The 17,219-nt window shown below is 35.4% G+C and overlaps 1 protein-coding gene across 10 annotated transcripts in view; it reads right to left on the bottom strand.

Annotated features, from left to right (window-relative positions):
- Positions 1–1,577: 1,577 nt before the first annotated feature.
- The window catches only part of LOC135213132 (zinc finger protein OZF-like), an 81,402-nt gene continuing 65,760 nt past the window's right edge, over positions 1,578–17,219 (bottom strand). For 7 of the 10 annotated variants that reach the window (XM_064247058.1, XM_064247060.1, XM_064247059.1 and 4 more), the window contains one exon: positions 14,596–17,218. In XM_064247058.1, coding sequence (XP_064103128.1) covers positions 16,539–17,213 — 675 coding nt within the window. In that variant the 5' untranslated portion in view covers positions 17,214–17,218 and the 3' untranslated portion in view covers positions 14,596–16,538. The other 3 variants (XM_064247067.1, XM_064247066.1, XM_064247053.1) reach the window with 2 other exon arrangements.

Raw genomic sequence — 17,219 nt, 5'->3', positions numbered from 1 at the left:
AGCTTCTTCGGACAGACTGCCGCTCCCAGCTGACTCCAGGAACAACTTGTGAAGGTTCAAGAATACGAGTAAAAAAAATGAGTATTTTACTCACCGGGTAAGGGTCCCAGCTAACGTGATTCATTAAAAGAATGAGTTTTAATCTTCATTCATCTCGTATGCCATTAATCATCTGGATTTCCCCATAAAAAATTAAAGTATCTGATGAATGACATTCACTTTTCCATACTCTTTCATTCACATCCCCCCTCTATTGTTTTATTATTAAAGTGTCAGTTGCCCTTTCTTCATTCTAAGTGGCGAATAAAATTAGGACTATTGCTTACCAATAATCTTCGGCTCTGCTGAGGCCATCAGTCTTCAGAGACGTCCTTCAGAGTCGTCGCGAGTCCTAAGATGGAGACCAAGGTCTTCTGAGGAATATTGCTTACCAGCTGCGTCCTAAAAGTCCTATTTTAACCCCTGGTCTGTCACTGACAACAACGTCAAGCTATTTAGTAAGTGGTGTCACCCTATTATTATTATTGTCCAGAAGATAAACCCCTACTCATAAGGAACAAGTCCACAGGTGCCATTGACTTGAAATTCAAGTTTTCAAAGAATATGGTGTTCATTAATTTTTGAGAAGTTAAAGAGGATAATATGAAATACAGAAGGAAGACACCAGTCATAAGTTAAGAAAAAGATTAGTTAATAAACTAATAGATAAATATCTGCAAAATTATTTAAATAACGAACGTATCTTCATGTAAATCACCCAGTATAAAAAAAAACTGGATTATTTTTTGCCAATTTCGGAAAGTCTTTTTTGTCAAAGGATCAAAGGTTTCCTTATAGTGCATGAAAGTTTTAACTTATGGTATTTTACATCAAATCTCTATAGATTAAGCAGGGCCATATGCCAACACAGGCTCTTGGCCTTAGAAACAACCCAAATAATTAACATTCGGAACGTGGTCGAAATTGTGGTTTCCGATTTTGTAACAGCCATGATTCGTTTATCTAGATGATATAAGTTTTTATATAATAGAATATCTTCGTTGCTCAGGTCTAACCATAGTACTAAAATTACTGGGTCTCTTTGGAGAGAGAGAGAGATGGCCTTGTGATAGCACAGGCTCTTTTTCTTAAAAATCATAGTTTTCTTTTTCTCCTTTCATGATTTTATGCAATGTGAAATTTATCAGCATTTCTTCCAAAAGTGTTCTTCATAGTCTTTCATCTTTCATCATTGTAGCAAAATAATGCTTTGTATCAATGAGATTCCATAAAATGAACAGATATAGCTTTAATCGGTGTTGGAATGGAAGATAGAATTTAGGCCAAAGTAATATTCATAACGACTGTTCTATCAATACATATTCATCATCAGTTTGATACGTGATGTTATTGTGAATCAGAGTAACATATTACTACTGTCCTCCTCTAGCATTATATTTTGCAAACCAATTTCCTTCTCGAGGTCACTCTGCCCTTAAGTATTATGGGATCATCATTTTTTACAACATATAATTCAGTGAGTTTCATCCCTCAGATAATTCAAAGGATAATGAAATGTAACCTTGTGATAGTTTCAGTTCTAAAATCTATATAAATTAAAGTCATGATGACATTTTCTATACAAGTATACAAATATCCTATGTAAGAGGGTGAAAGGCAAACTTTATTGTAGATATGCATATAAAAGTACTGTGTAGCAAACAGTTCTTCTACAGCTTCATGAAATACATAAATTGGTATAAGTATTATTAAAATGCTTATTAATCTTCAAAGACAATTTCATAAATTCATCATTATATATATTTTAGAAAATCAATAGATTTACATGATTTGGTTGTTCTGAACATATCTAGAAAATATTCAAGTGGAGCTGTAAGTAATTTAGAGGTGAGGTGCCACTATATAGTACTACGTACATGGTTTTCTACACCCAATAACTTCAAACTCGAAAGAACCAGGGTCATCAATGACTCCAATGTCATGCGAAGCAAAGGGCCTCTATGAAATTCCACCACTCTCTTCTTTCCTGTGCTCCACCTTTCACATATCTCCCCTCATCTCCAGCATCAAAGAAATCTTCAAATCAGAGAAGAAAGGCTCATTACTAGTTCAACTGGAACAGGAATTCCTTGCAGTGAAATCAGAAGATAAGTTGATTGTGAAGTTTACAAATGATACAAAAGGATTTTTATCATTCAAAAAGCTATCTTTCCCATTCTAAGAAATCCAACAATGATATATTTTATTTGATATTAGATTTATAAAATCTATTCATCTATGAATTACCAGAAAAAGTATCCATGCATGACTCACTGGAAAAAATTTTACCTTCTCCAGAACCTTAAAGTGTTTTAAGCCTTAGTTGTAAAAATGTATAACAAGGATACACACATGTTAACACAATACAAGGGAGGGTCCATATTTTCAGTGGCTTCTTCAATTTCCTTCCTTTTTTGTGTGTGAAGTAACCTTCTCTTATACTGAAATCCTCCTCTTTTACATCCTCAACTTTAGGCAAACATCTAACTGCTCCTTTGTATATGGATATCCTCATTCAACCTATTATCTCCTAGTTTATCATCAAAGTATACATTAAATGAAACATGACTAACATTCTTCTTATCTCTTTCTGGACCGAAAACTAATTTACTCACGCCTGCTACAGGCTTTGTTTCCTGTGAACAGTATTGTTAATCTCATTATTCTGAACTTTGATATACTAGTGTTAAGATTTCATTTTCAATTCTTGTTCATCAAAAACTGTGGCAGCACAATAAAGTCAATACATAGGAGTATAGGGCAGAAGAACGATGGCTTAAATATCTGTAATACAAGGAGGGCTAAGGTATTTGTGAGAATTCATATCACTCATAGGCATGATATATGAAATTCATGCAGGATAAGTCTACCAAGTTGAAAACAAATAAAAAATTCTGGGTAAGAAGTTTAATCTCAAAATGACAACCATCGTCACCAACTCCAACATCATGTGATACAAATGGCCTCTGTGAAATTCCACCTTTCATGTCTTTCCTCAATTACTTCTTCCACCCATTTACAGCATCAAAAATATGTTCAAATTACACAAGATTATTACATGTCATGGATTACAATGCTGTAATATATAAATCAAGTATAGGAAGCAGCAAGAAAAATCCATGTTCAGCAACATGCAGTTACCTATATGCTTCTTAAAAATCTCTTTAAACAATACTGATAGTGTATTTGAAACAATTTGGGGGGAAATTTTTTAAATATATATAATAATCAGTCTTCCTCTTTCAACACTACAGGTATAGGAGTTTAACATGAGAATAACCAAGAATTGGAATATGACCCAGAAATAATATTTTCAAAAATTAGAATAACTTCTAACACATTTTAACCCTTGTTAAAACCTTAATATACAGAAAATACAAAACAGGGCTTTCCAAAAAAGAATTTTGAGTATGGTTGAAATGTGAAGTCAGTTTACATCTGCCTAGAGGAGAATTAACATATCACAAAGGAGGGTCCATATTTTCTGGGGCTTCTTCAATTTCCTCCTTTACTTGTAAGAAGTAATCTTCATCTCTTACACTGGAAACCTCTTCCTCTTTTACAAGAGCCTCATCTTTAGGCTCAAATTTAGGCTTGACATCTAATCTGGATAATGGGTCCTCAATTTCATTTGCCTCACGTTCTGAAGCATACTGCTCCTCCATATCCGAGATATCCTCATTAGAGCTATTATCTCTTAATTTATCAACGTATACAATATCTGAAACATGGCTAACACCCTCCTCATCTCTTTCTGGATTTGCAACTAAATCATTAACACCTGCTTCAGACTCTGTGTCCTTGTTTTTATCACCTGCCTCATTAATGCAAATTTTCTCTCTTCTTGGTTTAATATAACCATGGACACAAATTTCATGACATAGACAGGACTTTCTATTTAAAAAAGATGCTTTGCAGACACTACACTCAAATAATTCCTCTGGGTTGTGTGGATCTAATTCAAATTCAATATGGGAGTGATTAATTCTTACATGACGTACAATGTACTTTTTAAGAGAGTATTGTTTATCACAGAATAAGCACTCGTATATCCTTTTATCTGGGATCCTTTTATCTGGAGAGTGCTTATCCATATGAATCACAAAAGATGTTTTGCTTTTAAATTTCTTATCACATTCCTTACAGTACAATGGATTTCCTCCTAAATGGTCATACCTATGTGACTTCAGCTGTTTTCTACATCGAAATGCTTCACCACAATGTTCACAATGGAAAGGCTTTTCTCCTGTATGGATCCACATGTGGCGTTTCAAACCTTCCTTGTTGGCAAGTTTTCTATGGCAAACAGGGCACTCTACTTTATTTCTATCAAGTGGCCCCTTCAAGTGTTGTGCTTTGTGCGTCTCGAAAGTTTCCATACCGATGAATACTTTGTAACAAAAGCAACAAGTGAAAGCATTATCATGGGTCTGAATATGTTGTCTTAGTTGATCATTCTTTGCAAAAGCTTTGTCACAAGAAGGGCATTTAAAGGGTCTCTCTAGATCTTTAGTGTGAAATAGAATGTGTTTCCTTAAAGCCCCTTTCTGTACGAACTTCTTTTGACAATAAGAACACGTAAGTAAACCCACCCCAGTGTGAAAGCGCTTGTGTTTTTGAAGAGTGGTTTTATCACTGAATTTAGCAAGACAAATGGTACATTCAAATTTAATTCCAGTATGAAGTATTTCATGTCGCTTGCAATTACCTATGTGCCGAAACGTTTTTCCGCAAACACTGCAACTGTAAGGCCTCTCACCAGTGTGAATGGTGAGATGCCTTCGTAAGTCGTTCGCTCTCCCCCAAAAGTCACACTCCGGACATTTGTGTGTATTCTTCTTCTTCTTATCATCCATACTTTACAAAAAATTAAACATGGACAACAAATCTGAAATACCTACATTAATTCCCTTTCTTTTCTGTCTTTTCCAGTTCTGATTCCTCTTCACACTAAGTTCATTAAGAGGTACTTTCACCCTCACGTGTCAATCTGTTTGAAAAAAATTTGTATGAGAAATAGGACTTAGATAATTAAAAGATAATACTACATACATAAGTATTTCCACCGGTAAATGGAATTTAGGTCTAGTGAGCTGCACACTGAATCATAATTGTAGAAAAACGATACTACAGTACTTTAAAAAGATTGCCTACAGTGATGGAAAAGCTTATTAAACTGCTGGAGATATTTAAAAACAGGTTCCAGCACTACAGGTGTTGCTTTAAGCTAGAAATAACAAGTCCTTGATAGTAAATAGTTAACATTAACTGGCCAAGATGTCAAGTATTATTACCCTCGTGAAACTGATGACAAATGTAACTCACTTCAACGAGATCAGATGCAAACTCACCTGATGGTCTTCAGTTGTAAAAACTCTCAATTGTCCTCAGCACCTCAAAATCTGCAGTTTTTATCTGTTGTAGGAATCTGAGATGAAAAAAGAACTAGAAGTAATATTCTGGACTACATATAATGTTTTAAACACTGATATTGTAAATGTGTCACAAACTGAAAGAAAATCTCATTTAGGATATTACAGCAAGTGAAAGTTGGATGACATCTTAATCAGTATCTGGAAGAAAAATGTAAACAGAAACCATTTAAAATCAATCTGGATGGGAGATGGTTCAACAGATGACTTCTGGAACAGGCGAGAAGAAAAATTGACTTTCAGTAGAAAGCATGTATGAAGAGCTGAAGCAGATGGGAACTTGTAGAAACTTGACAAAATTAAAGACTTCTGCAGCATAGAAAGCTCATTAGCAATCTAATTCTGTAAAGGAACGTTGTAAGCAAGAATCATACTGATGAATGAATGATGATTAGGATGAGGAGGAAAAAAAAGTTAGAAAACACTATGGTAGAGAGAAAGAGGATTGAAAGGATAGTTGAGTTTACAGGAATTCATGGACCAAGTTCTCACAACAAATATAACATTGCTGAATGTGACTGAGTTTAGTCAGCTCTCTAATACCAAATGGAAGGAACACATAACCATACAATTTTTAAACTGCTTAATTTACTTATGCTGATCTACTGTTTGGGTACAGGGTACACACATATCTCTTATTCTGTATTTCATATTATTTTTCAAAACTGTACTACGTGCATGTATAATATTTTTCTTTCCAGGTCAAATAAAACTGTCAAATAATCTGGTACTCTGTGTTTGTTATTATATACACTATGGAACATTTTTTATGGACTAGACTTATAGTAATTCTTTTGGGGTGTTTGGCAGTCACTTAAGTAACAACAAATAACACCACCTGATTTCAATATCTATTTAAGTGTGCCTCCTGCTGTAGGTTAGAGATGATGAGGCTAAGATGCACTGGCGGAAAGCCCCTGGTCGGTAGGACCCATTGCCCAAGGTTAGGTTAAGATAACCCCTTCTCATTGTCCTTGAGACACTCTTTGTTTCTCATATTATAACAGTTATTTTTTTATTGATACCGATTTTAGACAAGAAAAGTGTACTAGTATTCCAAATACCCCTCCAAGTTATACATTTTAGTCTAGGTTTAACCCACTATGTTTTGTACAACTAACTTGGCTCAGACAACACAAGACAGTCTACATAGTCAGATAAATAGGTACATAATATCTCACAGTGTTCATGTCTTTTGCAAAAAATTAGTGTCACAGTCTTACCACGGAAACTAGCCCAATCCTACAGGACTTCAACACCAAGTTTCGCAAATCAATTTCCTTAATAGCTACTATGCATAGAAGAATTATGGCATAATAATGTTTTACAGTATAATTTGGCGAGTTTCATAACTCACATAATCTGAAGGATAATGAAATGTACCATTGTGATGGCCTCAGTTCTAAAATTTATATAAAATAAAGTCATAATTACATTTTTTAATGCATACAAACATCATTTGTAATCGGGTGAAGTGCAAACCTTTTTGAATGTGTATACAAAAGGTTTGAATTACCATGCGTGTGTGGTAAACAGAACTTCTAAATATTCATGATAATAAATATAAATTAAGAACATATTACTATTACACTTATTAACCTTCAATCAATGACAATTTTATAGATTCCTTCATTCCATATATTCCAGGAAATAAGGTTTACATGATTAGGTTATATGCATAACAGCATATACGTATATTCAACATCCTGTGATGCAAAGGGTCTCTGTGAAATACCACCCCTCAATTCTTTCCTGTGCTTCATCTTTCACCCAAATCCAGCATAAAAAAATATGCTCAAATCACAGAAGAGAAAAAGTTACTGTAAAAAGCACTACAATACATAGATCACTGCGTTGTACTCTACATAAATAACCAAGTATACTGTATGGGAAATAGAGAGAAAAATTCATGTTGAAGGGTAGGCTGTTCTTACAAATCTTTTTGAGCAATACTGGCAGTGTCTTTTGAAGTCTGGGAAAAAATCTAACTTATATAACAATCAACCTTCTCCTTTTTATACCAAAGGTACTTAATTTAGTAGTTTAACATGAAAAATGCATGAAGAACTAATATAAAACTCAGTAGTACAAGAATATAAATATGAAAATACAAGACATAGCTTTCCAAAAAGAATTATCAATATAGTTGAAAAAAAAAAATCAAATTTACTTCTGCCAAGAAATGACTATCATATGAAGACAGACTTAGTATCAGTTCAGCTGTAATTGGAGAACTGCCTGAACTGACATCCAAAGAAGTTATATGAAAAGTTTAAAAGTATATGAAAGGATTTTAATAATTTAAAAAAATTATCATTCCCATTCAAAGAAAACCAACTCAGATATATTTTTCATGGCATTAGCCTGGAAAAGTCTTTGTAATCTTAACTTATGGTATGAGAGAAAGTAGTATACATATGGTATTATCAAAACAGTCCCAAAGATACACACTTTTTACTATATCACGAGAGAGGGTCTATTTTTCCATAACTTCTCCTTTATTTGTATGAAGTAAAATTCATCTTTTAGGTCAGTATCATCTTCCCTTTTCACAGCAGTCTCAACTTCAGGCACAGCATCCAACTTGGATAATGGGTTATCAATTTCATTAGCCTCACATTCTGAAACATACTGATCCTATGTATGTGAGATATCCTCACTTAAGCTGTTATCTTCTAATTCATCATCAACATATACAATATCTGAAACATAGCTAACACTTTCTTCATCTCTTTTTGGATTTAAAATGAATTCACTCACAACTGCTACAGACTGTTTCTTCTTTATTACGACTGTCAGCAAGAAGGGATTTTTTGGAGTTCTGACCCTGGAACTGGCAACGTAAAGCTGCTCTGGATGCAGCTGCTCTTATCCTCAGATCTTCCAGTCTGGCCTCTCTGTTCCAGTGATTCTGTTGCTCTGAATGCAGCATTTCTTGTCCTTTGGGCTTCCAGTCTGGCCTTACTCTGATCTGATGTTTACGCCGCCATTTGCTGCAATCCTTTTGGCTACTGAAGTCTTTCTCCCAAAGGAAAGTGGTTTTTTTGGTGGCATATTTTCTAAAAGATAATTGGATCATTGTAATTCAAAGGTTTACAAGTAATATAAATTTTTGCATTTAAATGTGCAGGTATTTTCTAAAAGACAATTGGATATTCATTCATCACCATTCCAACCCCAGGATTGTCAAAAGTAAAATAAAGGTTAAATAAGATGTATTTTATCTATAAAAAATCATTCTTCATTATGAACAAGTAAATAAAGGGACTGCCCCTTCTCAAGGGATGCCGCCAACAGGGACCCTGCGGGGCTACTGGATTGTGACAAATTTTGTATAACAAACCAACTCCAATGAGCAACTTTTTTTATGACGTTTTTTGTGGCGCTGCTCTATCCCCAACTTTGCCAGGACCTGGAGTATAATAAGGTACCTCGGAGGGCAGGGGTATGCGTTTGAAACCTACATGAAAACCTTCCTTGTGTCAAATGAGGGCCACATGAAAAATCTGTATGATAATCAGTCTTCCCCTTTTAACACTACAGGTACTTAATTTAGCAGTTTAACATGAAAAATTCATCAAGAATTGGAATAAAATCCTATACTAACAATATTTTCAAAAATTAGAAGCATTCTTCTAAAACACAAAGACCCTTGGTAAAACCTTAACATAAAGAAAAATACAAAACATAGCTATCGAAAAATTTTTTCATTATGGTTGAAATGTGAGATAAATTTACTTCTGCCTATAATTTACAAGCCTAAGAAGACAAAACTTAACATATCACAAGGGAGGGTCCAAATTTTCAGGGGATTCTTCAATTTCCTCTTTTACTTCTACGAAGTAATCATCTCTTACACTGGAATCCTCTTCCTCTTCTACTAAAGTCTCAACTTTAGGCTCAACATTTACCCTGGATAATGGGTCCTCAATTTCATTAGCCTCACATTCTATGCCACACTGCTCCTCCATATTTGAGATATCCTCAGTCCAACTATTATCTCCAAATTTATCAACAACGTAAACAAGATCTGAAACATGGATAATACTTTTCTCATCTCTTTCTGGATTTAAAAATTCACCCACACGTGGCACAGACTCCTTTTCCTCCTTATTACAATCACCAGAATGAAAAGATTTCTTGGAGTTCCGACCCTGGAACAGGCGACGTAAAGCTGCTCTGGATGCAGCCACTCTAGTCCTATTATCTTCCAGTCTGGCCTTCCTCTGTTCCAGTGTTTCTGCTGCTCTGGTTGCGGCAATTCTTTTCCTTTGGTTTTCCAGTCTAGCCTTCCTCTGATCTGATGTTTCTGCCGCCCTGTATGCTGCCATCCTTCTGGCTGCTGAAGTCTTTGACCCAAGGGAAATCCGTTTCTTTGGTGGCATATTTTCTAAAAGATAATTGGATCAGTGTTATTTCAAGGTTTACAAATAATTTTAATTTTTGTATTTAAATGTGCAGTTAATTCTAAAAGACAATTAAATTATTGGGCATCGCCATTTCGACCCCGGGGTTGCCAAAGTAAAATAAAGGTTAAATAAGATTATCTATTTCATCAATAAAAAATCATTCTTCATGACGAATGGGTAAATAAAGAGGCAACCACTTCTCAAGTCGTGCTGCCCACAGGGTCCCTTGAGTTGTGACTGAAATTTTGCATAACAAACCCACTCCAATGAGCAACTTTTGTAATAAGAAATTTTATGTGGAACCACTCCTTCCCCCACTTCACAGGGACCTGCAATAAATGAAATACCACGGAGGGAAGGGGTACAGGTTTGGAAGCTACTAGAAAACCTTCATTATGTCAAATGGGGGCCACGTGCAAAATTTTGTCTTGATTGGTCAAGCGGTTCTGATTTCCATAAAGCACAAGTTTACATACTTACAAGTTCACAAGTTTAATTACACTCTCTTTCATGGATATACTCGTAGACGGAAACATTTTTCTATCATAATTTCGGAATGACAAAACTACAACAAAGTTAGGAAGTTGAAGTAAATATATTTATACTTGATTTTGTCATGAGAAAATGAGAAAGGCTGAGAGTAGCATGGTTTAGAAATTTTAGATGTAGAGGATGTATTTAAGTTTAAACTGTGCTGAACACAGAAGGGTCGCATAATGCTGGGGCTCTTTCAGTAGCTGAAATTCATGCAGAGCCATCCTGGCCAGTAGATATTTTAATCTGAACTTTGAAATTGCCTTAAGTTATTATTTTAAATTCTTGGTTTTCTAAACTTGTGAGAATTTGTGTCACTCACAAGCATGACGTATGAAATTCATACAGGATAAGCATACCAAGACCAAACCAAATAAAGAGTACCAGGTTTTCTGCATCCAAATATTTTAACCTCAAAAGAACCCCACAGTCAAGATTTCTAGTGTTGTGGGATGCAAAGGTTCCTTGTGAAATTCCACCCTTCATGTATTTCCTGTGCTTCATCTTCCAACCATATCCAGCATAAAAAATTTTCAAATTATACAAGATTAAAAGTAATCAGAATTACAATACAGTGCTGTATGTTATTCAATAATCAAGTCCCCAGTTAAAGATGGGAGTTCCATTCCACGCTGAGCGCTGATAACCAAAAATCGTTGTTAACTGTAACATCACAATAATTATAGTAGTAAATAATGTTTTCCATGCTGTAAGTGCCAATAAACAGTTGACTGATAATGATAAAGTGGCAGCAAAAATCACTTACTGACAGTAATAAACAGTCAACCAAAGGTGGATAACTGCCTACCGGTGCCGATAAACCGCCTCCCGGCACCGATAAATGGCATACCGGAGCCAAATATTGCTTACCACCACCAAAAATCTGGTTAAAGATTTTGTTGGCCTAGCATCGTAAAATCGAAACGCTGTTAACTGATGCAGGCAAATATCATATTGAACAAGAAGGAAATACTATTTATCCTAATACCATTTACAAACATAATAAAGAAATGCTGATTGAAGTATCTTGGAAACAATTTGGGAATAAAACATAAAATATATGACAATCAGTCCTTCCTTTTTAACATTATAAGTACTACTGTACTAAACAGTTTAACAATAAAAATGAATCAAGAATTGGTATATAATCTAGTGATATTTTCAAATATTATAAACTGTCTATACCCTAACTAAAACTTCAATACAGTTATACAGAAAAGTACAAAAAATAGCATTCCAAAAACAACTTTCATTATGGTTGAAATGCAAAGTAGATTTACTTCTGCCAGAATTGGATAGTTTACAAAGACAGATTTAACATATCACAAGGGAGGGTCCATATTTCTTCCTTTACTTCTACGAAGTAATCATCATCTCTTACACTGGAATCCTCTTCCTCTTTTACAACAGTCTTAACTTTAGGCTCAACATCTAACCTGGATAACGGGTCCTCAATTTCATTAGCCTCACAGTCTATGCCACACTGCTCCTCTGTAACTGAGATATCATTCAAACTATTATCTCCTAATTCATCATCAACATATGCAATATCTGAAACATAGCTACCACTTTCCTCATCTCTTTCTGGATTTAAAACAAATTCACTCACAACTGCTACAGTTTCTTTTTCTTCCTTATTACGATTGCCAAAATGAAGAGATTTTTTGGAGTTCTGACCCTGGGACAGGCGACGTAAAGCTACTCTGGATGTAGCTGCTCTTGTCCTCAAATCTTCCAATCTGGCCTTCCTCTGTTCCATTGACTCCGCTGCTCTGTATGCAGCAACTCTTTTCCTTTGGTCTTCCAGTCTAGCCTTCTTTCTGATCTGATGTTTCCGCTGCCCTGTATGCCGCTTTCCTTTTGACTGATGAAGTCTTTCGCCCAAAAGAAGGACGTTTCTTTGGTGGCATATTTTCTAAAAGATAATTGGATCATTGTTACTTTAAGGTTTACAAATAATTTTAATTTTTGCATTTAAATGTGAAGGTACTTTCGAAAAGACAATTTAATTATCAGGCTTCAGCTTTTTGACCCCAGGACTGCCAAAGTAAAATAAAGGTTAAATAAGGTCCAGATTATCTTTTTCAACCATAAAACATAATTCTTCATGACAAATAAGTAAATAAAGGGGTTAACCCTTCTCAAGGGAGCCGCCCACAGGGAGCATGGGTTGTAACAAAAAGTTTTCATAAGAAATCCACCCCAATGAGCAACTTTTGTTTTATGAAATTTTTTGTGGAGTTGCTCTTTCCTACTCTTTGCCAGGAACCAAAGTAAATAAAGTACCCTGGATTGCAAGGGTTGTGTTTGAAACCTATGTGAAAACCTTCCTTGGGTCAAACAAGGGCCACACAAAATTTTGTCTAGATCTGTCAAGCGGGGGATTTCTATAGAGCGCAAGTTTACATACATACAAGTTAAGTTACAGTCACATTTACAGATATACTCATTGATGGAAACATTTTTCTATTATAATTTAGGTATGAAAAAAATACAAAATTAGCCAGTTGAAGTACATATATTTATACTACTTGATTTTGTCATGAGAAAATGAGAAAAGCTGGGACTTGCATGGTTTGTAGATTTTCAATTCAAAGGAGGCATGGAAGTACCTCAAGTTAAAACTATGCCGGACACAGAGTGTCTACACAATTCTGGGGCTCTCTCAGTAGCTGAAAGATTCATGCAAAGGCATCCTGACCTATGAATATTGTTAATCTCATTATTCTGAACTTTGAAATTACCCTATTATTTTAAATTCTTGATTTTATAACTTATGATAGTACAATCAAGTTGAGACAGAAGTTTATGAGACAAAAGAATGATGGCTGTACTGTCTGTAATGCAAGAAGGGCATTACAGACCACACCAAATAAAGAATACCAAATGTGTGATGCAAAGGGTCTGTGAAATTCCACCCCTCATGTATTTGCCGAGCTTCATCTTCCAACCGTATCCAGCATAAAAAATATGTCCAAATAAACTACTTAGCAATGCTTACAGAAGCCAAAAATCGCTTACTGGCTACAAAAATCTGGTTAACAACGTCATTAGCAGTGTCATAAAACTGAAACACTGTTAACCGATACTGCTGATAAACCGGGACTGCTTAGGAAACAGCAGGCAAAAATCATGTTAAGGAACAAGCAAATTCCACTTACCCAAATACCATTTACAAATATTTAAAAGCAATGCTCATTGTGTCTTGGATACAATTTGGGTTAAAACTTAAAATATGACAATCAGTCTTCTTTTCAACACTACAGTAGTACTTAGCAGTTTAACATGAAAAATGCATCACAAATTGGTATATAATCTAGTAATAATATTTCTAAATATTACAAACTCTCCACAACCCTTGTTAAAACTTCAATACAGTTCAATACAGAAAAATACAAAACATAGCTTTCCAAAAAAAACTTTTGTAATGGTTGAAATGCAAAGTAAATTTCCTCTGTCTACAACTGGCTTGTCTACAAAGACAGACTTAACATATCAAAAGGGAAGGCCCATATTTTCAGGAGCCACTTCAGTTTCCTCCTTTACTTCTACGAAATAATCATTTCTTACACTGGAATCCTCTTCCTCTTCTACAACAGCCTCAACTTTAGGCTCAACTTCTAACCCAGATAATGGGTCCTCAATTTCATTAGCCTCACAGTCTATGCCATGCTGATCTTCTGTATCTAAGATATCATCATTCAAATTATTATCTCCTAATTTATCAACAACGTAAATAAGATCTGAAACATGGATAACACTTTTCTCATCTCTTTCTGCATTTAAAACTATTTTACCCACACTTGGTATGGACTCTGTTTTCTCCTTAATACGATCACCAGAATGAAAGGATTTTTTGGAGTTCCGACTCTGGAGCAGGTGATGTAAAGCTGTTCTGGATGCAGTTGCTTTTATCCTCTTGGCTTCAAGTCTGGCCTTCCTATGTTCCAGCGATTTTGCTGCCCTGGATGCAGCTGTTCTTATCCTCATAGCTTCCAGTCTGGCTTTCCTATGTTCCAGTGATTCTGTTGCCCTGATTGCAGCAGCTCTTTTCTTTTGGTATTCCTGTCTGGCCTTCCTCTGATCGGATGTTTCCGCCGCCCTGTATGCTGCCGTCCTTTTGGCTGATAAACTCTTTCGCCCAAGGGAAGACTTTTTCTTTCGTGGCATATTTTCTAAAAGATAATTGGATCAGTGTTATTTTAAGGTTTATATATAATTTTAATTTTTGCATTTAAATGTGCAGTTATTTTCTAAAAGACAATTTAATTATCAGGGTTTGGCTTTTCGACCACTGGATTGCCAAAGTAAAATAAAGGTTAAATAAGATTAAGAGTATCTGTTTCAACCATAAAAAATAATTCTTGACGAATAAGTACATAAAAGGGCTGCCCCTTCTCAAGGGAGCCTGGGATGTAACAAAAATTTTTCATACGAAACCCAACCCAATGAGCAACTTTTGTCTTATGAAATTTTTGTGGAGTTGTTCTTTCCTACTCTTTGCCAGGAACCAAAGTAAATAAAGTACCCTGGATTGCATGAGTTGTGTTTGAAACCTATGTGAAAACCTTCCTTGGGTCAAATAAGGGCCACACACAAAATTTTGTCTAGATCTGTCAAGTAGGGGATTTCTATAGAGCACAAGTTTTCATACATACAAGTTAAGTTACAGTCACATTTACAGATATACTCATAGATGGAACAATTTTTCTATTATAATTTAGATAATTTAGGTACAAAAAAAATACAAAGTTAGGCAGTTGAAGTACATATATTTATACTTGAAAGAATGAGAAAAGCTGGGACTTGCATGGTTTGTAGATTTCCAATTCAAAGGAGGCATGGAAGTACCTTAAGTTAAAACTATGCCGGACACAGAGTGTCTACACAATTCTGGGGCTCTCTCATTAGCTGAAAGATTCATGCAGAGGCAACCTGACCTGTGAATATTGTTAATCTCATTATTCTGAACTCTGAAATTGCCTTATTATTTTAAATTCTTGATTTTCTAAACTTATGATAGTACAATCAAGTTGAGACAGAAGCTTATGAGACAAAAGAATGATGCCTGTAATGTCTGTAATGCAAGAAGGGCTTCTTCTCATATGCATTTTGTGAGAATATGTGTCACTCACAAGCATGATATATGAAATTCATACAGGATAAGCATACCAAGACTAAAGTAAATAAAGAATACCAGGTTTTCTGCATCCAAATATTTTACCTCAAAAGAACCCCAGTCATAATAATTCCAATGTTGTGTGATGCAAAGGTTCTCTGTGAAATTGCACCCCTCATGTATTTGCTGAGCTTCATCTTCCAACCATATCCAGCATAAAAAATATGTCCAAATTACACAAGATTAAAAGTAAACAGCATTACAAAGCTGTAATCTAATAACCAAGTAAGGCAGTGCCCGGTTAACGACGGGGGTTCAATTCCCACCTGAGAGCCGACAGCTGATAATCACTGTTAATCAGAACATCACAATAATTATGGTAATAAATGGTGTTTAACACACTAAGCGACGATCGGTACCAATAAATAGCGTATTGATGATGATACACTCCTTTCAAAAGCTGAAAATTGCTACCAGCACTGATAAACTGGATAACAACGCTTACTGGAGCAAACAATCACTTACTGGCTACAAAAATCTGGTTAACGACATCATTAGCTGAGTGTCATAAAGCCAAAACACTGTTAACCGATGCTGCAGCTAAACCGGGACTGCTTAGGAAACAGCAGGCAAAAATTAAGTGGAGGAACAAGCAAATACTACTTACCCATATACCATTTACAAATATTTAAAAGCAATGCTGATTGTGTCTTGAAAACAATTTGGGTTAAAACTTGAAATATATGACAATCAGTCTCCTCTTTCAACACTACAGTAGCACTTAGCAATTTAACATAAAAAATGCATTATGAATTGGTATATAATCTAGTAATAATATTTTCAAATATTACAAACTCTCCACAACCATTGTTAAAACTTCAATACAGTTCAATACAGAAAAATACAAAACATAGCTTTCCAAAAAAAACTTTCGTTATGGTTGAAATGCAAAGTAAATTTACTTCTGTCTACAACTGGCTTGTCTACAAAGACAGACTTAACATATCAAAAGGGAAGGTCAATATTTTCAGGAGCCACTTCAATTTCCTCCTTTACTTCTACGAAATAATCATCTCTTAGACTGGAATCCTCTTCCTCTTCTACAACAGTCTCAACTTTAGGCTCAACTTCTAACCCAGATAATGGGTCCTCAATTTCATTAACCTCACATTCTATGCCACACTGCTCTTCTGTATTTGAGATATCCACAGTCAACCTATTATCTCCTAATTTATCAACAACGTAAACAAGATCTGAAACATAGATAACACTTTTCTCATCTCTTTCTGGATTTAAAACGGATTCACCCACACTTGGTATGGACTCTGTTTCCTCCTTATTACGATCAACAGAATGAAGAGATTTTTTGGCGTTCTGACCCTGGAACAAGCGACGTAAAGCTGTTTTGGATGCAGCTGCTCTTATCCTCATAGCTTCAAGTCTGGCCTTCCTATGTTCCAGCGATTTTGCTGCTCTGGATGCAGCTGTTCTTATCCTCATATCTTCCAGTCTGGCTTTCCTATGCTCCAGAGATTCTGCTGCTCTGTATGCAGCAACTCTTTTCCTATGGTATTCCTGCCTAGCCTTCCTCTGGTCAGATGTTTCCGCCGCCCTGTATGATGCCGTCCTTTTGGCTGATAAAGTCTTTCGCCCAAGGGAAGACCTTTTCTTTCGTGGCATATTTTC

Source organism: Macrobrachium nipponense, chromosome 42 (assembly GCF_015104395.2).
Source record: "Macrobrachium nipponense isolate FS-2020 chromosome 42, ASM1510439v2, whole genome shotgun sequence".
NCBI classification, from domain to species: domain Eukaryota; kingdom Metazoa; phylum Arthropoda; class Malacostraca; order Decapoda; family Palaemonidae; genus Macrobrachium; species Macrobrachium nipponense.
Note: the sequence above shows the minus strand (reverse complement) of the source record. Positions and strands in the feature narration are given on the sequence as shown.